General features: G+C 46.2%; 1 protein-coding gene across 1 annotated transcript; it reads right to left on the bottom strand.

Moving 5' to 3' along the window:
• Nucleotides 1-22223: 22223 nt before the first annotated feature.
• Nucleotides 22224-22919, bottom strand: LOC147252629 (uncharacterized). Its single transcript, XM_086219442.1, has one exon. The coding sequence runs from the start codon at nucleotides 22917-22919 to the stop codon at nucleotides 22224-22226; it is 696 nt and encodes a 231-aa protein (XP_086075568.1).
• Nucleotides 22920-23135: the final 216 nt, after the last annotated feature.

Below are 23135 nucleotides of genomic sequence, written 5' to 3'. Positions count from 1 at the left end.
CACATCCTTAGTACTCACTTATGGAATAGAAGCTGACCTCATCACAGTTCTTCCTCAGAACCCCGTCTTGTCTGATCACTCCTTAATTACATTTGAATTTACCCTAACAAATTATATCCTACCTGGGAAAATGTCCTGCTTCAGTAGATGTTTGTCTGACACTGCTGTTTCTAGATTTAGGAGCTTATTCCAGCAGAGCTTGCTGCCACATCTTGTCGTGATATAATGGGCAGTTATGCTGATTCCACCCCCACCCAGGTAGACTATCTTGTGGACAGCACTGCAGCAGCACTCCTTGGGACACTTGATGCCGTAGCTCCCCTGAAGAAGAAGGTTATCAACCAGAAAAGAATAGTTCCCTGGTACAGCCCAGAGCTGAGTGCCTTGAAACAGAAGACCAGACAACTGGAAAGGAAGACAGATTCCAGCCAGCACGAGGAAGTCCGCCAAGCCTGGAAGGAGAGTTTATTAATATATAAAAAGAACTCCGTAATGCTAGAAGCGCTTACTACTCATCCTTAGTAGAAAAGAATAAGAACCACCCCAGGTTCTTCTTCAATATGTGGCCAGGCTCACCAAGAACCATAGTGCTGTTGAGCCATGCATCCCCCCAACTCTCAGCAGTAAATGTCATGTTATGCAAATATAAAAAGAGGGTTCTGCTACGATGAGGTCCAATACTGTCGGCTTTATTTCATGTAGCTTTACTCACATGCCATTCACTGAACCAACTCTTTTTTTTTTAAGTATATTTTTATTCAAGAAAGTACAAAGTAAGATGCATTTAAATACAATATCTTGAATTAGATTTTTTTCTTTTTGACAAAACCCACCCACAACACCCATATACTGCTGCACAAACAAACATAAGCATAGATAGCAATGTTACATAAATGAAAAACATCATAAATTAAATAAACAAATAAAGAGAAAAACAATAATAATAACAATAATGATAACAGTAATGGTGGCAAGAATTAAAGTGTCTGTACAGCGGTGAAGTTGAAAATCAAAATAGAATAAAATAAAAAAATTAATGACAGACAATGAGGGCATTACAGGTCCAAGTACATGTCAATGATTAGGCAAGATCAGATATATATCTCAGGGCTCCATAGGTTTATGGAAGGGTCTTGAGATGTTTGAAGTACTCAATCAGAGGGTCCCACATCTTGTGAAATTGTTTCGTTGAACCTCTAGTTAAGTATTTCATTTTCTCTAATTTCAAGAAAAACATTAATTCAGCGAGCCTGACAGACACTTTGGGTGGTTCAGGAGATTTCCAATGTAAGACTATATTTCTACGGGCTATCAGAGATGCAAAGGCAAAAGCGTTCATCTTGTTAATGGGTAGCATGTGCTCATCAACCAACACTCCAAAGATGGCCATATCTGCAGACGGTTTGATTTTAGTGTTAAAAGCATCATTTAGTGTTTTACAGATAGATGACCAAAATTTTGCTAATTGAGGGCAGTTCCAAAACATATGGGTCATATTTGCTGGAGCAGAATTGCAGCGCTCACACCTGTCATCAATATCGTCGTAAATTCTTGAAAGTTTAGATTTTGTTTAGTAAATTCTATGAAAGACTTTGAATTGTATCAGGCTAAGCCGCGCACAGGATGATGTTCCATTCATTCTTTTCTGAGCACGTTCCCAGAAGTATTCAGGAATTTCATAGCCAAGTTCGTCAGACCATGCAGTTCTAAGCCCATCTAATGATGTTTCCTGAAGAGAGGTAATTATATTTACGATGTGCCTCCCAAAATACATAGGGTTACGCAAAATCTTTTCAAGTCCTGAGTCTGCTGGAAAAGCAGGAAACGTTGAACTCTGTTTTTGAATAAAATGACGGACCTGAAAGTATCTGAATAGGTCAGATTTTGTAAGTGAAATTTGGCAGAGAGGTCAGTGAAATTGGCAAAAATACCATCTATATAGAAGCGATCACATGTATTCAGACCGTTCCTCCCCCATAGAGTGAAGGTGTGGTCTATTCTGGCAGCAGGGAAAAGGTGATTATTACAAATAGGGCTGTATATAGAAAAATCTTTTAGTTTGAAATGTTGTCTGAATTGTGTCCATATCTTAAGAGTAGAAGATACCACAGGGTTAGAAGTGAATTTAGAGGGTGAAAGTGGTAATCCAGCAGTGACCAAAGCAGGAAGTGAGGTAGAGGTGCAGGAGTTTGTCTCAATCTTACACCAATCCAGCTGAGGACTCTGGTACCAATATATGATTTTTTGAACATTAGATGCCCAATAGTAGTTTCTCATATTAGGTAGTGCCAGGCCACCCTTATCCCTAGGCCTTTCTAAAAACTCTCTGCGGTTTCTAACATTTTCATTTTCCCAAAGGAGGAGATTAATTTATTTAAAGATTGGAAAAAAGATTTAGACAAAAATATTGGGAGACACTGAAACAGGTACAGAAAACGGGGTAAGACACTCATTTTTATACAACTAACTCTACCTGGAAGAGATAAATAAAGACCAGACCATCTTTTAAAATCAGCTTCTAATTTAAGCAAGAGGGGTTTGAGGTTCTTTTCATAGAGATCAGAGAAAGCACGGGTGATGTGTATGCCTAAATATTTAAAACCGGACTTTGATATATGGAAAGGGAATGCATTGGCTGGTAACTGAAGGGCCAAATTATTAATGGGAAAACATTCACTCTTGGACAAGTTTAATTTGTAACCAGAGAAACGCCCAAAGTCATTAAGGATACTGACAATAGTAGGAATGCATGATACTGGGTCAGAAATATACAAAAGTAAGTCATCAGCATATAAAGAGATTTTATGTTCAGTTTCAAACCTGTGGATACCAAAGATATTGGGGGTTGTCCTAAATTTAATTGACAAAGGTTCAATAGCTAACGCAAATAGAAGTGGGCTAAGAGGGCAGCCCTGGCGTGTACCCCTTGAGAGAGAAAATAGTTGGGAAGATATCTTGTTTGTAGTTACAGATCCTTTAGGAGATGTATATAATAAACGTATCCAGGATATGAAGTTTGAGCCAAAGCCAAATTTCTCCAGTACAGTGAATAAATAATTGAATTCCACTCTGTCAAATGCCTTTTCCGTGTCCAAGGAGACAACAACTTCAGGAGTCTCCCTGGACGCAGGAGAGTGAATAACACTTAACAGTTTACGGATATTTGTGAAGGACTGCCGACCCTTTATGAAACCAGTTGGTTCTGTCGAGATGATATTAGTGTTAACAGTCTCTAGTCTTGAAGCTAGCAGTTTGGCTAAAATTTTAGCATCAACGTTAAGCAAGGATATAGGTCGATATGAACCACAATCATTTGGGTCTTTGCCTGGCTTTAAAAGAAGAAGACGACCTGCTTTATCTCCATGTTCATCATAATATCCTTTTAACCAAACCTGCTGTTTTTCTGTTCTGTTGACAATAGGTCATACTGGGTTATTAGTGCAACCCTTTCTTTATATAACTCAGGTGTTGGGGTGGTAGAATACTGTTGGTCAACGTGTCTTATTAATTTCAGGAGTTCTTTTTCTTTTCTCTCCTTGCTGCGTGAGATAGAATAAGAAATGATCTTCCCCCTAATAACAACTTTAAGTGTTTCCCATAATGTAGATGGGGATATGGAGTCAGACCTGTTAAAGTATATGAACTCATCTATTGCTTTATCGATGAATTCACAGAAGTGACTGTCTGATAATAGGGATGTGTCTAATCTCCAGATTCTTGGCTGTGTAATATTTGGAGAGAATGAAATATCTAGGGAAACTGGAGCATGATCAGATTCAACAATGCCAGTATATTCAGTTCTCTTTGTAAAAAGGGAGAAGTGTCTTATCAATGAGGAAAAAAATCAATCAGACTATAAGTGTGATGAACGTGTGAAAAGTAAGAAAATTCCTTTTTGTGAGGATTAAAGAACCTCCAAGGGTCAACACAGCCTGTCCTGTCAGCAAACTCACCAAGAGCAAGAGACATTTTGGAGCGTGCTAGAGTTCTAGGGCTAGAGCGATCCACAGCTGGGTCCATAACCGTGTTAAAGTCACCAGATAGAATAAGACTATGACTGTTAAAGTTTGGAAAAAGAGAGGTGAGTTTATGTATAAAGTTATCATCCCAGTTTGGGGCTAAACACTTGCTAGTATTACTGGAGTGTTAAATAGCAACCCAGATACTATCACATATCGCCCTTGGGGGTCAGAGATGGTGTTAACAATACCTTTTTATGGATTAGGATGGCTGCCCCTCGTGCCTTATTATTGAAGTTAGAATGGAAACTCTGTCCAATCCAGTTCTTCCTAAGCCTGATTTGATCTGCTATTTTCAAATGTGTTTCTTGTAAAAATATTATTTCAGTGTTTAACCTCTTTAAATGAGAAAAAATCTTTGCTCTCTTATTAGGCCCATTCATTCCTTTCACATTCCAGGTAATGAGACGTGTTGGCGTTACACCTATATCCGCCCTGACATTATTTATGTCATGCAACATGTGGCACGATTAAATGAAAAGCAGGTTGTGCACCTCAAAGCGTCTGTCAATAATAAACAAAAACATACTAAATAATATAAAAAAGAAGTATAAAGTCCCTGTTCAAAAGGATACAACAATAACACTTTCATAAGAATAAACCCCTCTTTAACCCCAAACATGAAAAAACCTATGCCCGCCCCGGAACATGGGCAGACTGCAGGCCCTCTTCTAATTCCTGAACCTTCCGATACACTCTCTCCTTCTACTGTGAAGAGCCTATGACCATTTAGCAGTGATGACTTGTCTTAGTTGAAACCAGTTAAATATGCTGCAGACGGTTCTTCAGTTACGTTCAACATATTCAATGTAAACAAAAAGGGAGCAGGAAAAAGTCCGAACAACATTAAACATTCGCAGAGCCACATCCAACAGGTAGGCTATCAGTCGACCATTATCTCCAAAAAAGGAGAAAAAAAAGAAAGGAAAAACAGGTAAAGGCACTTACCAAGGGAAAGTGAAAGGAAAAAAAAAAAAGGGGGGGGGGATGATCCGCTAGTTCCCCACAGTCCTCATAACCAAGTAGGTTGACCAAAGTAGACGTTGGCGAAAGTTCCAATTCACAGACTTGTCAAAACATCCTCCAAGCAGAGAAGCGGCTTCCTTCCTTTCAGCGAGCATGAACTGTCCAGGTCATATCAGTCTTCCTCACCAACAACCTGTTGATCATAGTAAGCCCGTGCCTTCTCCGGTGTGTTGAAATCGGAGATCTTTCCCTTGTGGAAGACTTGTAGGACAGCTGGATAACGCAGGCGGAATTTTATACCCTTCTTGTAAAGTGCTTGTTTGACGCCGTTAAACCCAGCGCGTTTCCTCGACAGGGCAGCGCTATAATCTGGATATATTCTCAGTGTAACGCCCTTATAGGTGATGGTGTTCTGCCTTGCCCATTGTAGTAATCGTTCCTTCTCCTGGTGCCTCTGGAAACACACCACAAAGGGCCGCGGGGGCTGGTTAGCATCGTCGGGTTTTGTGCCCACTCTGTGCGCTCGCTCCAGTACTGGAGCAGAGTTGAACAGTGCGTTGCCGCCGGTGACCTCCATAAACATGTTCGCCACGAAGTTCACTGTATTCACAACATCCTCGCTGCCTTCTGAAACATTTATAATCCTCAAGTTATTGCGGCGTGACCTGTTTTCTAAATCTTCGATTCTGTCTCAGAGTGTCGCATTTTGGGCTTTCAGAGCTTCAACGGCAGTTTCAGTCGCACATATCTTCTCAAAATTATCACCTGCAAATGATTCCGCCGCAGTCAGTCGTTGTTGCACAGAGTCCATCGTTTCTGTCAAAGCATTCACCAAAATTTGCAACGGCACCAGCGACTCTTGAATGAGGGCAGAGATGTCTTCCTTTAAACTTTCCCGCTGCTTGGCTAGCTCTTGCATCAGCTGAGTCATGGTTATTCCGTCGCTTTTGGAGGGGCTAACGTCAGAGGCCATGCTAGTTTGCTTGCTAGCAATGATGTTTCGCGTGGTCATCAAAGACGTTTGTTTTTTTTGGAGGTGGCCATTAGCTGTTCAAGGCAGTCTAACACTGTATCGTGCATATATTACACCAATCCTAAGGTAAAGGTATTACAAATTTGGTCATAAGTTACAAGTGAGGTCGGAGCTCTTCACACTTGCTGCCTACTCCTTCATGAGCCAAAGCGGAAGTCCTGAACCAACTCTTTACGCAGCGCGCCCATCGATCATGTGCGGGCCAACGGACCATACCAAATACAAAGGGGTGTCTGGGCCAAACTATTACACAGTGTATGTAAACAGATCACATCACATCTCTCCTTTTAAGTAAAACAATGAATCTTTTAAATTGTTTTTCTGCAGCTATAAGCATGCACAACTCAGGTAAGAAAATCAAATAGACTCTTCTTTTTGCCCAAATCACCACATTCCCTTTTCAATTCCTACTCAAGCAAAATATGAACATCAAATGAACCATTTGCACTGTATGCTTCAATATGTAAGAAAATGGCATCAACAGCTGCATCAAAAATCACTCACAAATCAGTTTACACCCATCCTTTTTTCCCCCTTTTTTTTTTTACAAGTCAAGTCTAATGGGTTTCACAATAGGTCTCCCAGACCTCGTTCTGAGAATGCTGGATTGTGGGCTGGCCCTGGGTGTTGGGACCTTTGCGGCTGATACAGGAGTGGGTACAGCTGCTGGGGTAGTGCTAGTGTTCTCAGGCTCACCCATTGGAATCAAGTGATGGCGGTTTCTGCGCACAGTCCCATAAGGCACATCGACCATGTAGGATCGTGGTGTTGTATGCTCGCCAACCACAGTCCCTGTGACCTCTGCGTCAGTCACCCACACACACCCAGTAAACAGGAGATAGGGGGAATCTCCAAGTATTCTGGTTTAGAGAGGCAAGGTAAGGAGGTTGGTGTTCCCGTTAAAGAGCACGTAAGTGGCAGATATTCCTTTAACGTGGTTTATTCTGCGGTCTGTAATCACAATACAGGAAAAAAACAAAGTATACAATTAAAGTAATAAAGGACTGTATTAATAAGCACAATATTATATTATTCATAAACAGCACCTCACAGGAGGTTCATGTATATAACTTATATGGATTAGCTTAGTTTATTCAAATAAGCATAAATTAACATCAGTCAACTATCAGATGAATAAAAAGTTATCACAGTGTCAGCATTTAACTATAAAGTAAAATGTAATGAAACTCACCTTCTGTCATTTACACTCAGAGATAAACCATGGAAATCAATGGGCAGAGGGAGAAAACACAACTAACTGCTGCCGGGCACGTATCAAAAGCAAGAACTCGCTGCTACTTAACGTATACCGCACGCGAGTGTGATGCGTTCAATAGCCTCAGGAAAACAATGGTGCATTCCAGAACATAAGACATATGAAAACTTAGCGATAAACTTATAATTTGTAGTAAACTAATCAAATAAATGAACACAACATGGACTTTCGAACACCCAGGAGCAAGCTTGCCAAGAACATGCGCCCGGTGGTGCCTGTCAAGCCAGTCTCATCTCCTTCTCCTTCGAGCTGACAGTCGCGTTGTGAGGAAGAGACGGATTCAGCAGCAATGAGAGGGTCGGGACAGTGGTCCGGAGTCTACGACCCATCAGCAGTTCTGCTGGGCTGAAGTCGTTCTGGAGAGAAGTCGACCGGTACGCCAGCTAGGCAAGGTAGGGATCCTCAGTTTTCTTGAGGAGGCCTTTAACAGTCTGAACCGCGTGCTCAGCCTCACCGTTGCCCTGTGGGAACTTGGGACTGCTAGTGATGTGTTTGAATCCGTAGTTTGCAGCAAAAGTGGAGAAGCCATGCGCAGCAAACTGGGGCCCATTGTCCTTCACCAGAGCCTCAGGCACCCCATGACGGGCAAACGTGGACTTGAGATGAACAGTGATGTCAGCAGCCTTCGTGAGGGAAAGGTTTGCTACTTTCACGTACCTGGAGTAGTAGTCAACGACCAGCAAGTACATTTTCCCTTTCAAAGTGAACAGGTCGGTCCCCAGCTTTTGCCAGGGTCTCTCCGGGAGCTCCGAGGGCATGAGTGGTTTGTGCGCTCCTTAATGCACGTTCTACATTTCTAGACCAGTTCATTGAGTTGTTGACTTAGGCCAGGCCACCACACACTTTGTCTTGCGTGCTCCCGGCACTTCACCACTCCCTGGTGACCCTCATGTAGCTTAGCTAGGACATCGTTCCGCATGGCTGACGGAATAACTCGTCTTGTCCCCTTTAACAGGAGACCATCGTGGACAGCGAGAAAGGCACGTTCCGCCCAGTACAGCTTCAGGACACTGCTACAGGAACTGTTCTCAGTCCAACCATCTTGACAGTTTCATGATGGCAGAGCACACACTGTCGGCCCTGAGGTTCTGTCTCAGTGTGTCCTTGTAGGTGGCGCTCACCGGAAGATTGTCCATGACACTGTCTACATAGATATTTGTGCTCTCCATGAACTCGTTGTCTGCGCGTGTTGTTTCCGCACGCAACGGCGCATGCGACAGAGTGTTGGCTGTCCACAGGTTCTTTCCGGCAACATGAGACATTGTGTATGAGTATCCATGAGCCTCATCCTGAAGTGCTGTATGCATGAGGGCAGAGGGTCAAAGGGCTTGAGCCCCCAGGAGACTCTGCAGAGGCTTGTGATCAGTCTCCAATTCAAAGTGCTGTCCTAATAGGAAGTCTCTGAAGCGTTCACATGCCCAAGTGAGTGCTAGGGCTTCCTTTTCGACCTGTGTGTACCTCTGTTCCACAGCTGTCAGAGAACGTGATGCATAGGCTACAGGCCTCCATTCATTACTCCACTTTTGCAGAAGCACAGCTCCCAACCCAAAGGAAGACGTGTCCGCCGACACTTTGTCTCCTTGTTCAGGTCGTATAGTGCCAGTACAGGTGTGGATGAGAGCTCCTCTTTCAGTCTATTGAAGCTTGGACTTGGTCAGCTCCCCAGACCCAGCAATTCTTCTTTGAAAGCAGGTCCCTGAGGGCTTTGTCCTTCTCTGCTAGCTGCGGCACAAACTTTCCCAGCTGGTTCACCATGCCTAGGAAGCTGCGCAACTCACTGACGTTTGTCAGCTCAGCCGTCTCTCTGACAGCTGACGTTTTGGCCGGATCGGGAATTTCACTTCCCGTGCCGAGATTTCACACTTCTCAACGTTGAGTGTCATTCCAGCATCCACCATCTTTTGCAGAACGGCATGACGCCGAGACTCATGCTCCTCCTGTGTGGTCCCCCACACCAGCAGGTCATCCAAATGACACACGACTGCTTCCAGGCCTTCCGTGACCGGTGCAGAGGCCATTCCGAATGGCAGTCGGTTGAAGTAGAACCTCCCAAAGGGCGTGATCATGTTAGTCAGCTTCGCTATCTCCTCGGCTAACGTAATTTGCCAGAACCCAATGTTGGCGTCGAGCTTGCTGAAGATCTTGGCTCCAGCTAGTGAGCCCAGGGTCTGCTCAACCGACAAGAGGATGTACTTTTCTCTCCGCACTGACTCATTTAGCTTGGTTAGGTAGACACGTATACGTGGATCAGCATTCTTTTTAGGCACCACCACCATGCCTGAGCACCAATCTGTGGGATCCTCCACCCTACTGATGACCCCAATCCTCTCCATGTGCTCCAGCTCCTTTTTGACTTTGGGCATTAAAGGAAGGGGACTCCGTCGTGGAATGTGGCACCGCATCTGGCTTTAGCTTGATGGTGTAAGGCTGCTCTAATATGCCCAGACTGCTGCATAGCTTTGGGTAGCTGTCCTTCAGGGTCTGTATGTTAATGCCGTCCAGGCGAGCTACTTGGCCCAACTTCATGCTGGCTGACCTACTGAGCAGAGCTGTGTGTAAGCTCCTGATCACAAACACTTCCTCTACAGCAGGAGTGTCAAACATACGGCCCCCAAGGAGGTTCGATCAGGCCCGCAGGATAATTTGAAAGTGGAAAAAAAAATGCATAAAAGACATGGAATTAATATTTTTAATTCGCTGCAATTCATGGATTATCCGCTAAGGGGCGCACTGTTTCCATCAGAGTAGAAGACAAGCCGCATCACTGAGACAGACTGAAACAGCAGACGGTATCAATGCGCCGTCTGCTGCTTGTTACGACGTTGTTACTACCTTGGTCTCTACCTCTCCGCTACACCCTCATTAGCCAAAATGTCATTATCCAAACGGAGAAAAGTAGACAAGGAGTGTAGAATTTTCAAAGAAAAATGGACCACGTCCTATTTACAGAGATGCACGGAAAACCTTTGTGCTTGGTGTGTTTGCAACAAGTTTCGGTATTGAAGGAATATAATATTCGACGCCACTACGAGACTCATCACAGCGAAAAATATGACGGCTTGCAAGGACAACTGAGAAGAGACTTGATCAACGAATTGCTGGCGGGTCTCAGGAAACAGCAGTCAACTTTCATCCAGAGCCGAGAAGTCAGTGAAGCAGCGGTAAAAGCCAGCTACCTAATTGCTAGCGAAATAGCATTAGCATCGAAGCCGTATTCCGACGGTGACTTTGTTAAACGATGCATGATGAAGGCGGCTGAACTTGTGTGTCCCGAGAAGCGACAAGCTTTTGCCAATATTAGCCTGACGAGGAATACTATAGCAGAGAGGATTTCGGAACTATCGGCAGATTTATACAGTCAATTGAAACACAGAGTCAAGTCATTCATTGCATTTTCCGTTGCAATTGACGAGAGCACTGACATCACAGACGTGGCCCAACTGGCCATATTTATTCGAGGAGTTGATGAGACATTGACTGTTACTGAAGAGTTTCTTGAGTTGGTGCCAATGATGGACACCACAACAGCCGAGGACATTTTCGGCTCTGTTGTTGCTGCACTGGACAGAGTTGGAGTGGACTGGTCCCGCGCTGTCAGCCTGGCTACAGACGGCGCACCATCCATGGTCGGAAAGAAAGCAGGTGTCGCGACAAAGTTCAAAGACAAAGTACAAGCCCTTAATGGAGGAGATCGTTTCTGGACATTTCACTGTATTTTGCACCAGGAGGCGTTGTGTTGCAAGTCGCTGAAAATGGACCACGTCATGGAGGTGGTTGTTCGCACTGTAAATTTCATCCGGTCCAGAGGTCTGAACCATCGTCAGTTTGACAAACTTCTCAGCGACAGCAACATTACCCACAGCCTGCCATACCACACTGAAGTGAGATGGTTAAGCCGAGGCGCTGTGCTGAGGCATTTCTTTGATCTACGAGAGGAAATCGGACAGTACATGGAGAAAAAAGGAAAACCGGAGTTGGAATTAAAATCTCAGGAATGGCTACAGGACCTTGCATTTTTGGTTGATATTACTGAACACTTGAACAATCTGAACAAAATGTTCCAAGGCCGCAAAAAAGTTGTCACACAGTTTTCTGACAACATACAGCAAATGGCAACCCTGCTCATTTCCCCTGTCTGAGAGGTGTGTGTGTGACCAGACCCGATGCGGACGTGAAACGGTACAAAGACAAGATTGCAGGACTACTGCGGGAGTTTGAGAAACGTTTTCAGGTATTTGGTGAACTTGAGACAGAATTTTCAGGTTTTCGCTCACCTTTCACAGTTAAAGCTTCTGATCTGCCGGTCGAAATTCAGCTAGAAATAATTGATTTGCAGTGTGATGCAGATTTGAAGGGCAAATTTGCCTCCGTAGGTCTGGACAAATTTTTATCAGTATCTACTACCAGGGTACCCCAAATTAACAGCCCTGGCTGCTAAAATTTTGTGCATGTTTGGGACAACCTACCTTTGTGAACAAATTTTCTCAGTGATGAATATCAATAAAACAAAAATGCGTTCGAGGCTCACAAACAAGCACTTAAATGACATTCTGAAAGTGACAGCTAGTCAGGACATGACACCTGGTGTTGATGCACTTGTACAGGCCAAAAGATGCCAAGTTTCAGGAACAAACACAAGTCCAGACTGGACGACCACCTTTAAAATGCTGCCTTAGATACTGTTTGCATAGAAAGAATACAGCTCTGTGAAGATGAATCCTTACTGTGGTGATTAAAAAAATTTGCACTTTAATGTTAGTCAGCAGCTTCACAACAAAAGAGTGTGATGGAATTCTACTGTTCATACAACTCCATAAATTTTCAGTATGTGTATGTATGCCTCATGGAGTAAGTTTACAGATTTACAGGACAGGTGAACACTTTCTTCATTACACATTTAAAATCACTCTCCTTAGTTTGTAAGGTGTACGCAGGGATTAAATTTAGATTTTATATGCGTATGTGTAAGTGGTTTAAAAATTCCTTTCTTTAAAAGTCTCATTTAATCTTAAAGTGCATTACTATATTTTTCAGTACCAATTAAACTTTTGTGCCTTTGTACAAACAGTGGGATCAGTTGCAATGCATATACGTGAATGATAAAAGTAAGTTGCACATTTGTCTAAGGAAATATGAGGTGTTTCATGAAATGTTTTGTAAAAGGATAGTTCATTAAATTTCAATATTTTCCTAATGTTCTTGTGCTTCTTTACACCAAAACAAAGGAAAGACATGATATTTTGGTTATTTATAGCAGAGTATGGTATAATTTTAATGGTCCGGCCCACTTGACATCTGCCTAGGCCGTATGTGGCCCACGATGTGAAATGAGTTTGACACCCCTGCTCTACAGTCTTTCCCCTCCACAGCAGAATGTCCGTGGCCCCCAGCACATCCAGCGGGACACCGCCTGGACCCAGCAGAGGTTTAGGTGCTTTCTGTAGGGAGGGTTTGTTGCTGGTGTACACTGCATTGAACACATAATTTGGAATTACAGTTACATCTGCACCGGTGTCAATTTTGAACTGGACTTTTTTGTTTTTCAGTTTCAGATCAACAGTCCATGGGTCTTTTCCTGCTGTCGTTAGGATGGTGTGATGGACTTTTTGCACATTTGCAGCACTGCTGGTTTTTCTCTGCAGTAGTATGACTGCCCATCTCTTTCTGAACCTTTTGTCAGGAAGGGGGGAAAAAAATGGGACACAGTCGCGGACCTGGAAGTCCGAAAGTTAACCCAGAGGGTTAACCACTAAGGTCACTAGTGGACTACAAAATGGGAAAAATAAACCACCGCTGCCAAGCAGCTGAAACCCAAACTGGACTCCCAAAACAAACAGGACTGTAGCTTCCCAGCTACAGCTACTTGCCCAAAGACGACAAAACCAAAAAGACCTACAAGGCCACACCACAAAAGGCAGAACCAAAACAAAACCCCATAAGGCAAGGCAAGGCAAGACAATTTTATTTGTATAGCCCATTTTCACAAACAGTTTGTCTCAAAGGGCTTCACATGGCATCATAACATCCTCTGCCCTTAGACCCTCACATCGACTGAGGAAAACCTCCATAGAAAACCCTTTTAACAGGGAAAAATCTGAGAAACCTCAGGGTGAGCAACAGAGGAGGGATCCCTCACCAGGATGGAAAGACGTGCAGTAGATGTTGTTACAGACAAGAAAACAGTTTACAATGCAGAATGTGAGAAACACGGAAATGTTAATAACAGCTGAAGAAGGAAGCTTCTGGTAGGGGAGGCAGGGAGAGCAAGTCAGCTTGATGGGGGACTGGATGGCAGACTGGTTCATGGAAGGGGAGCATAGGCTGGTGTAACAGTAGGGAATAAGAGGGGGGGTGGCGATGCAGGCGGCGGTTGGGGCTCTGGTGGATCTGTGGAAACACAGAGAGACTGCGAGACACCGAGGCCAAACTACAAAGTGCAACAAGTAGTGGTAGTGACAGTTCCAAAAATGTGCAGGGAGGAGAGGAGGAGGGAGGGGGAGAGGAGAGGAGAGGAGGGAAGGGAAGGGAAGGGCTCCATGTAACCTGATGTGTCCCCCAGCAGTCTAAGCCTGTAGCAGCATAGCTATCAATGGTTCAGAGCTACCTGAACCAGTCCTAACTGAAGGCTCTGTCATAGAGGAAGGTCTTAAGCCTGGACTTAAACGTAGTTAAAGTGTCTGCCTCTCTGACCCATGGAGAGAGCTGGTTCCACAGTAGAGGAGCCCGGTAACTAAAGGCTCTACCTCCCAGTCTGTTTTTATTGATACTGGGAATCACTAAAAGACCTGCATTCTGGGAGCGGAGTGCTCTGGTCGGACAGTAGGGACTAATGAGCTCTTTCAAATAGGATGGAGCTTTATCATTGAGAGCCTTATAAGTTAGCAGAAGGACTTTGAAGTCGATTCTAGATCCTACAGGAAGCCAGTGGAGAGAAGCTAAAGTGGGAGAGATGTGTTCTCTCTTCTTAACTCCCGTCAAAACCTTCGCTGCAGCGTTCTGGACCAGCTGGAGACTCTTTAGGGAGTATTTAGGACATCCTGACAGGAGAGAGTTGCAGTAGTCCAGCCGAGAAGTGATAAATGCATGCACCAGTTTTTCAGCATCACTCTGGGAAAGGATATTCCTAATCTTAGCGATACTTCGCAGATGGAAGAAGGCGGTCCTAGTCACATGCTTTATGTGGGAGCTGAAGGAAAGGTCCTGGTCAAAAATGACCCCAAGGTTCCTTGCAGTTGTACTCGAAGTTAGGGTGATGCCATCTAGAGTAGTGATCGGATTCAAGAGCATGTCCCTGTGGTGTTTAGGTCCAAAGGTGTCCTCAGGGTCAAGGTGATGCCATCTAGAGTAGTGATCTGGTTCGAGAGGTGTCCCTGAGGGGTTTAGGTCCAAACATGATGACCTCAGTTTTATCTGAATTGAGCATTAAGAAGTTAGAGGACATCCAGGATTTAATGTCTTTCAGGCAGTCTTGCAGATGAGTAAGCTGGCATGTGTCGTCTGGCTCCATCGACCAGTAGAATTTTGTGTCGTCCTCATAACAGTGGAAGTTGACTGAGTGCTTCTGGATTATGTCACCTAATGGGAGCATGTGAAGAGGGAAGAGAATCGGTCCTAAAACTGAACCCTGTGGCCCACCATATGTAACTGCTATACTCTGAATGGTCATTATTAACATGAACAAACTGAAACCTGTCAGATAAGTAGGACTTAACCCATTTTAGGGCAGGTCCTTAATCCCAATTTCATGGTCTAGTCTCTGTAGCAGGATGCTGTGGTCGATGGTGTCAAATGCAGCGCTGAGGTCCAAAAGGACAAGCACAGAGACAAGACCTCTGTCTGAAGCTATAAGAAGATAATTAGAGACTCTGACCAGTGCTGTTTCAGTGCTATGGTGTTCCCTGAATCCAGATCGGAAGGCTTCAAAGAGCTCGTTGCTGTGCAGATGTTCATGTAGCTGCTCCAGGACAACCTTCAAGGATCTTGGAGATGTAGGGGAGGTTGGATATTGGCCTATAGTTGGCTAATACATCTGGGTCAAGAGAAGGTTTTTTAAGTAAAGGGTTGATGACAGCCACCTTAAAGGCCTGTGGCACATAACCTGTGACTAAGGAAAGATTAATTTGATTTAATATAGAAGTGTTGACAAGAGGGAAGGCATCCTTAAGGAGGCTTGTTGGGATGGGATCCAGCAGACAAGTGGCTGACTTGGAGGAACCGACTGCAGAAGTTAATTCTGACACGTCGATGGGGGAGAAGCTGTCCAAGTATGCACCAAGTCTGGGAGGTGCTTCTATGGGGACTGTAGTCTGTCCTCCATTACTTGCAATCTTTGTTCTGATGTTCACAATCTTTTCAGTAAAGAAAGAAAGGAAGTCGTTACTGCTGAGAGTTGGGGGATGCATGGCTCAACAGCACTATGGTTCTTGGTGAGCCTGCCCACGGTGCTGAGCCTGCCCACGGTGCTGAAGAGGAACCTGGGGTTGTTCTTATTCTTTTCTATCAGGGACGAGTAATAAGCGCTTCTAGCATTACGGAGTTCTTTTTTATATATTAATAAACTCTCCTTCCAGGCTTGGCGGACTTCCTCGTGCTGGCTGGAATGTGTCTTCCTTTCCAGTTGTCTGGTCTTCTGTTTTAAAAGGCACGCAGCTCTGGGCTGTACCAGGGAACGATTCTTTTCTGGTTGATAACCTTCTTCAGGGGAGCTATGGCATCAAGTGTCCCAAGGAGTGCTGCTGCAGTGCTGTCCACAAGATAGTCTACCTGAAATCAGCATAACTGCCCATTATATCACTACAAGATGTGGCAGCAAGTTCTGATGGAATAAGCTCCTTAAATCTAGAAACAGCAGTGTCAGATAGACTTCTACTGAAACGGGACTTTTTCCCCAGGTAGGATATGATTTGTTAAAGTAAATTCACATGTAATTAAGGAGTGATCAGACAAGACAGGGTTCTGAGGAAGAACTATGATCTTCTATCCATAAGTGAGTACTAAATCAAGGATGTGATTAAAAGTGTGAGTGGGTTTGTTTAGTCTCTGACAGAAGCCAACAGAATCCAGAAGCGACTTAAACGCAGTGGCCAGACAATCATCATTGACGTCCACATGGATGTTAAAGTCACCCACTATAATGACTTTGTCTGAGTTCAATGCCAAGTTAGACAGAAAGTCAGGGAGTTCTTCTAAGAACTCAGAATAAGGTGCAGGAGGACGGTACACCACAGCTAGTAAGAGTGGTTTCTTTGCTTTCCGGTCTGGCTGGGAAAAGCTGACAATAAGGCTCTCAAATGAGTTATATGAACTGTTAGGTCGAGGGTTTAGCACCAAATTTGACTGAGATTGCAGCTACTCCTCCTCCTCTGCCAGTGGTGCGAGGTACATGGTAGTTAATGTAACCAGGAGGGGAAGATTCATTTAAACTAACATACTCATCTTGCTGCACCCAGGTTTCAGTGAGTGCTAATACACTAATCTGATCATTAGTAATTAAATCGTTCACTAGGAGAGACTTGGATGCAAGAGATCGAATATTAGGCAAACCACATTTAATAGTTGTATTGGGTTGATTTGCTGGAGCAGTGGTTTTAATTTGAACTAAGTTGCTATAAATTACTCCTCCAGATTTGGGTGCAGGCTTATACAGCCTCGGGGCAGACAGTTTCTATAGGCTGGGTGGGTGACAACACGAAGGAACCAGCAGAGGGGCGTGTTAAACTGCAGCTCTGCCTGCTGGTCTGAACTCTGGTTGCTTGACAGTGGAATCACACAGAGAGGTTCAATGTGGAGCTCCTGTGGATTCCCCTGTTTCTAACACCTACAGAAGACTGAACAGTGCTTTCTCCTTCACGCTCAGTGAGATAATGAGTCAGCACCGAGCAGAGGAGCCAAGGGCTAGATATAGGTTAGCCACACCTGGGCCACATCAAGGGCAATTATGTCTCACACCTGACACTGCTCAGGTAATCAGCCAGTGGAGCCCAATGTGTGGCCTGTGTGAGGAAACCTCACAGAACCCCCCCCCCCCCCCACGGGACGGCACCTGACGTCCCCGCCAAGCCGCTGGGGCAGCGCTGGCGAAAATCTTGGATAAGCCCTGCGTCCAAGATGTTTCTGGCTGGGACCCAGGTGCGTTCCTCTGGACCGTACCCCTTCCAGTCCACCAGATATTGAACCCCGCGTCCCACACGACGACTGTTCAGAATCCGCCTAACCGTGTAGGCCGGTTGCCCCCCAATCAGTCGAGGGGGAGGAGGAGGCTTTTCGGCCAGTGCCAGAGGGCTAGAGACCACAGGTTTCAGGTGCGAAACGTGGAACGTAGTGTGAATCCTCATCGAGCGTGTGAGATGAAGCCTAACCGTGACCGGGTTAATCTTTCGGACGATTCTGAAGGGGCCAACGAAGCGTGGGCTTAACTTGCGAGACTCCACCCGCAAGGGGAGATCGCGAGTGGAGAGCCACACCTGCTGACCGATGCGATAGGGGGGAGCCGGATGTCGACGACGATCTGCATAAATCTTTTGGCGGGCAGAGGCCCGCTGTAGAGATGTCCGCACCAGGTGGCACGGCATCTCTGGATAAAGCTAGCAGCTGAAGGTACTGTCGCAGCTCCCTCCTGATCAGGAAATAGTGGTGGCTGATACCCGTACTGACACTGAAATGGGGAGAGGCCAGTGGAAGCATTCTGTAAGGTGTTGTAGGCGTACTCTGCCCAGATAAGTTGATCACTCCAGGTGGTAGGGTTGGAGGAGACCAGACACTGGAGGGTTCTTTCCAGAGTCTGGTTAGTACGCTCTTTCTGGCCATTCATCTCAGGATGGAACCCTGACGACAGGCTGGCCGATGCACCCACCAGGGTGCAGAACGCCTTCCAGAAACGTGAGGAGAACTGAGGCCCATGGTCCGATACTATGTCCTGGGGTAAACCATGGCGGCAAAATACATGCTGGACCACAAGCCAAGCAGTGTCCAGCGCGGAGGGGAGCTTGGGGAGGGGGACGAAGTGAGCTGCCTTAGAAAAGCGATCCACTATCACCATAATAGCAGTGGATCCATTAGATGGAGGCAGCCCTGTAATAAAATCCAGTGCTACGTGTGACCAGGGACGATGGGGAATAGGCAGAGGCCGAAGGAGCCCGGCGGGGGGGCTTTGAGAAGTTTTGTTCCGGGCGCAAACCCTTCAAGCTGCCACCAACTCTTGCACATCATTCTCCATCTTGGGCCACCAGAACCGTCTTTTAAGGAAGTCCAGGGTGCGGCGGACCCCAGGGTGACCTACTAGGCGGGATGAGTGCCCCCACTGAAGCACCTGGGAGCGCACTTCAGAGGGGACAAATTGTTTACCTGGTGGTCCCCCACCTGGGTCCGGCTGTCGTTGCTGAGCCCCCCGAATTATTGTCTCTATACCCCACGTGATTGGTGCCAAGATCCGAGCAGGGGGATTGATGGTCTCAGGTGGACCCTCCCTGTCCGATCGATCAAACTGACGGGAAAGTGCGTCTGGTTTGAGATTCTTAGACCCTGGGCGGTACAAAAGCGTAAAATTGAACCTATTAAAAAAGAGAGCCCACCGCGCTTGCCGAGGGTTCAGGCGCTTGGCTTCCTGAATGTACGCCAGGTTTTGGTGGTCCGTCCAGACCACAAACGGATGCTCGGACCCCTCCAACCAATGACGCCACTGTTTTAAGGCTAGCTTCACCGCCAGAAGTTCTTTGTCCCCAACGTCATAATTCTTCTCAGCAGGCAGAAGCCGCCGCGAGAAGAAGGCGCAAGGGTGAAGCTTCTGGTCCCGCCTAGGACGTTGGGACAAGACCGCCCCGACTCCCACGTCCGAGGCGTCAACTTCAACAATGAAAGGCGGTGAGGGGTCAGGATGAACGAGGATGGGTGCCATGGTGAACCTTCGTTTCAGCTCCGAGAAGGCCTCCTCGGCTTGCTCCGACCAGCTGAACCGAGAGGTGGTGCCTTTAGTTAGAGCAGTGAGGGGAGCGGCAACGGAGCTGAATCCACTGATGAACCTTCTGTAAAAGTTTGCGAACCCCAAAAATTGCTGAACCTGTTTGACCGAACCCGGTCGAGGCCAGTCAAGTACAGCCTTGACCTTGCTGGGGTCCATCTTCATACTACCCTGTGAGACAATGTACCCTAAGAAGCTCACTGTGGAGGCGATAAATACACACTTCTCCGGCTTGACATAAAGCTGGTGTTCCAGCAATCTCCGCAGTACTTTCTTGACGTGGATCACATGCTCCTGATAAGTTTTAGAGAAAATCAGGATGTCGTCTAGGTATACGTAGACGAATATTTTGTGCATGTCCCTGAGCACATCATTAACTAGGGCCTGGAAGACCGCAGGGGAGTTTGAAAGCCCGAATGGCATGACCCGATACTCATAGTGACCCCTAGGGGTGATAAATGCGGTCTTCCATTCATCCCCCTCTCGTATGCGGACCAGGTTGTAGGCGTTTCTAAGATCCAGTTTTGTAAAAAAGGATGCGCCCTGCAGGTGCTCAAATGCAGTGGACATAAGGGGGAGAGGGTATCGGTTCTTGACTGTGATTTTATTTAGGCCCCGATAGTCAATGCAGGGTCTAAGCCCCCCGTCTTTCTTCCCCACAAAGAAAAACCCTGCCCCTGCAGGGGATGTAGAGGGCCGAATAAAACCTGCGGCCAGAGCCTCATCAATATAGCTTTTCATGGCTGCAGTTTCAGGACCCGACAACGAAAACAACCGGCCATGGGGGGGTGTGGTGCCTGTGAGGAGGTCTATGGCACAATCATAGGGTCTATGGGGAGGCAGAACGGAAGCCTTGTGTTTACTGAACACTTCGCTAAGTTCTCTATATTCCGAAGGGACCCCTAGAGGAGTGGTGCGGCCCACAGAACTAAGGGGAGCAGGAGCGGGGACCCTGAGAGCCGAGGAGCTAACATGAACCGCCTTAGTCTCCGTGCAGCGAGATGTACATTTGGGGCCCCAACGTAGCACCGTCCCCAGACTCCAATTAATGGGAGGGTTGTGTTTTGCCAGCCATGGGTGTCCCAGAATGAGTGGCAGTTCGGGAGAATCAATAAGGAAGAATTGCATCCTTTCCAGGTGTTTGTCAAAATGAACTTTGATTTGTTCCGTGATTTGTTTGATCTCTCCCGAACCTAGCGGTCGCCCATCCAATGCTGGGATATCTAGTGGATAGGAGAGGGAAGACAGCCGCAGCCCAAGATTTCTGGCAAAGGTATGGTCAATAAAGCAACCAGCTGCACCCGAATCAACAAAGGCAGGGAGATTGTGTTTATTGTTACCCCAAGAAAGCTCCACTGAAAGGAAGGTGCGGTTGTTGGTTGCTGAGGAGAGATTGTTCAGACTCGGCAGATCCTCCCCATAATCTGACGAGTCTACAAGTTTCCCTGATCCCTCCTTCCCAGCAAGACTGGACATTTACGGACATAGTCCTGCCTTCACACAGTATAGGCAGGCCCCACTGGTTTTGCGTTTATGTTTTTCTGTGGGGGATAACTGGGTGCGCCTCAATTGCATGGGTTCCTCACAGTCTGACATGGCATGAGGTGAATCTGGCCTCATGTGAGGGATGGTGAGCTCCGCCCCCGAACTGAAGTGAGTTTGTGGGTTTGCTCGCTCTCTGTCGCTTTCGCGGATGCGGTTATCAACGCAAATGGCTAATGATATAAGATCCTCCAGTGAGTTGGGAATGTCACGGGAGGTTAATTCATCCTTGACCCTTTCTGACAAGGCGTGGATAAAAGTGGCCATCAGAGCCTCCTTATTCCACCCTGATTCCGCAGCTAAAGTTCAGAATTGGATGGAGAATTCCGCCACACTAATAGAACCCTGACGTAACGCGATCAGCCGTTTGGCTGCTTCCTGGCCACTGACATTGTGGTCTAAAACCCTCCTCATTTCAACTATGAAGAGAGCAGAACCAGAGCAAACTAGGGCCTCTTTTTCCCACAAGGCCATAGCCCAAGAAGGGGCTTTATCAGAGAGGAGAGATATTATGTATGCTACCCGAGCACGTTCAGAGGAGAACATGGAGGGCTGTAATTCAAAAACCAAGCAGCATTGGGTAATAAACCCTTTGCACTTTCCTGGATGACCATCATAGCAGATAGGGGTTGGCATTTTGGGTTCCCGGTCAGTGAGTGGGGGAACCGGAGGTGCTTGGTGAACTATTGGAGGACTTGTGTCGGGCTTCTGTAAGTGGGTGAGTATTTGTTTTAACATGGCGTCGTGTGAGACCCGTTGGTCCACAATGGCACGGAGCATCTGATCGTGAGAACTTAACAGCCCTCCGTGTGCGGAGATGGCCTGCCCATGTGCTGCTAACTGGACACTGAGCACGGGTGGCTGGCCCGGATCAGCCGAGGGGGCCGCTGCGTCCGATGTTGGCTGACTCATTCTGTCAGGAAGGGGGGGAAAATGGGACACAGTCGCGGACCCGGAAGTCCTAAAGTTAACCCAGAGGGTTAACCACTAAGGTCACGAGTGGACTACAAAATGGGAAAAATAAACCACCGCTGCCAAGCAGCTGAAACCCAAACTAGACTCCCAAAACAAAGAGGACTGTAGCTTCCCAGCTACAGCTACTTGCCCAAAGACGACAAAACCAAAAAGACCTACAAGGCCACTCCACAAAAGGCAGAACCAAAACAAAACCCCATAAGACAGTGGAATCAAACAGAGAGGTTCAATGTGGAGCTCCTGTGGATTCCCCTGTTTCTAACACCTACAGAAGACTGAAAAGTGCTTTCTCCTTCACGCTCAGTGAGACAATGAGTCAGCACTGAGCAGAGGAGCCAAGGGCTAGATATAGGTTAGCCACACCTGGGCCACATCAAGGGCAATTATGTCTCACACCTGACACTGCTCAGGTAATCAGCCAGTGGAGCCCAATGTGTGGCCTGTGTGAGGAAACCCTCACACCTTTGGCTTTTTGTGATACTGCTGCTTGCCTCTGAATGCAACTCTATCAACTTTAGCACACGTATCACCTCGCAAACTTGTTTGCTGACGTTTTATTTCTTCACTCTGCCTTGCCATGCTGATTGCTTTGTCTAACGTGAGGTCTTTGTCCATCTGCATATGTTCAGACTGTTTTGTGTCAACTAGTCCTACCACTAGTCTGTCCCTGATCAGTTCGTTATGCAGAGCACCATACTCACAATGTTCTGACAATGTGTACAAAGCAGTCACAGAGGAATCCACACTTTCATTTTCCCCTTGCTTCCTCATATTAAAGCGTGCCCTCTCGTGTATCACATTCTTTGAAACAATGAAGAACGCATGGAATGAATTCCTTACCACGTCGTACTGCCTCTGATGCGCGTAAGACAGGTTCAGTCCTTTCAAAATGTCATCCGCCTTGTCGCCCATACTGTATATCAGTGTGTTTATGTGATTTTCCTTGGAAGATGAGTGAAGGTTGCTGGCCTGCCGAAACCTCTCGAACCTCGTAATCCATCTCTCCCAGTCCTGGGGGTTGCTGAAGTCGAACTGCTCCGGCGGTTGAATTCTGAACGTCGCACCTGGCACCGGCATAGCTGCTGATTGTATCCCCGACGCGGAAGCACTCTGGCCGCTCCATGGACCCGGCTCGTCTTGCTCTCCATCCATCACGTTCACACGTTTCTAGTCAACTTTATACTTTGTAAACTTAACTCCAGACACTCACCCATAGCCACTCTGACACCACGTTGTGTTATGCAAATATAAAAAGAGGGTTCTGCTACGAGATCCAATACTGCATGCTTTATTTCACGTAGCTTTACTCACATGCCATTCACTGAACCAACTCTTTATGCAGCACGCCCATCGAACATGTGTGAGCCA

Source organism: Aulostomus chinensis, chromosome 12 (assembly GCF_037954235.1).
Source record: "Aulostomus chinensis isolate RoL2024-O1b breed Wild chromosome 12, RoL_Achi_v1.0, whole genome shotgun sequence".
In the NCBI taxonomy this organism is placed as follows: domain Eukaryota; kingdom Metazoa; phylum Chordata; class Actinopteri; order Syngnathiformes; family Aulostomidae; genus Aulostomus; species Aulostomus chinensis.
The sequence above is the reverse complement of the archived record's forward strand: the minus strand, read 5'-3'. Positions and strand labels throughout refer to the sequence as shown.

Excerpts from the sequence above, each read along its gene's own strand:
- LOC147252629 (XM_086219442.1), bottom strand. The coding sequence starts at position 22,919 with ATGGATGGAGAGCAAGACGAGCCGGGTCCATGGAGCGGCCAGAGTGCT.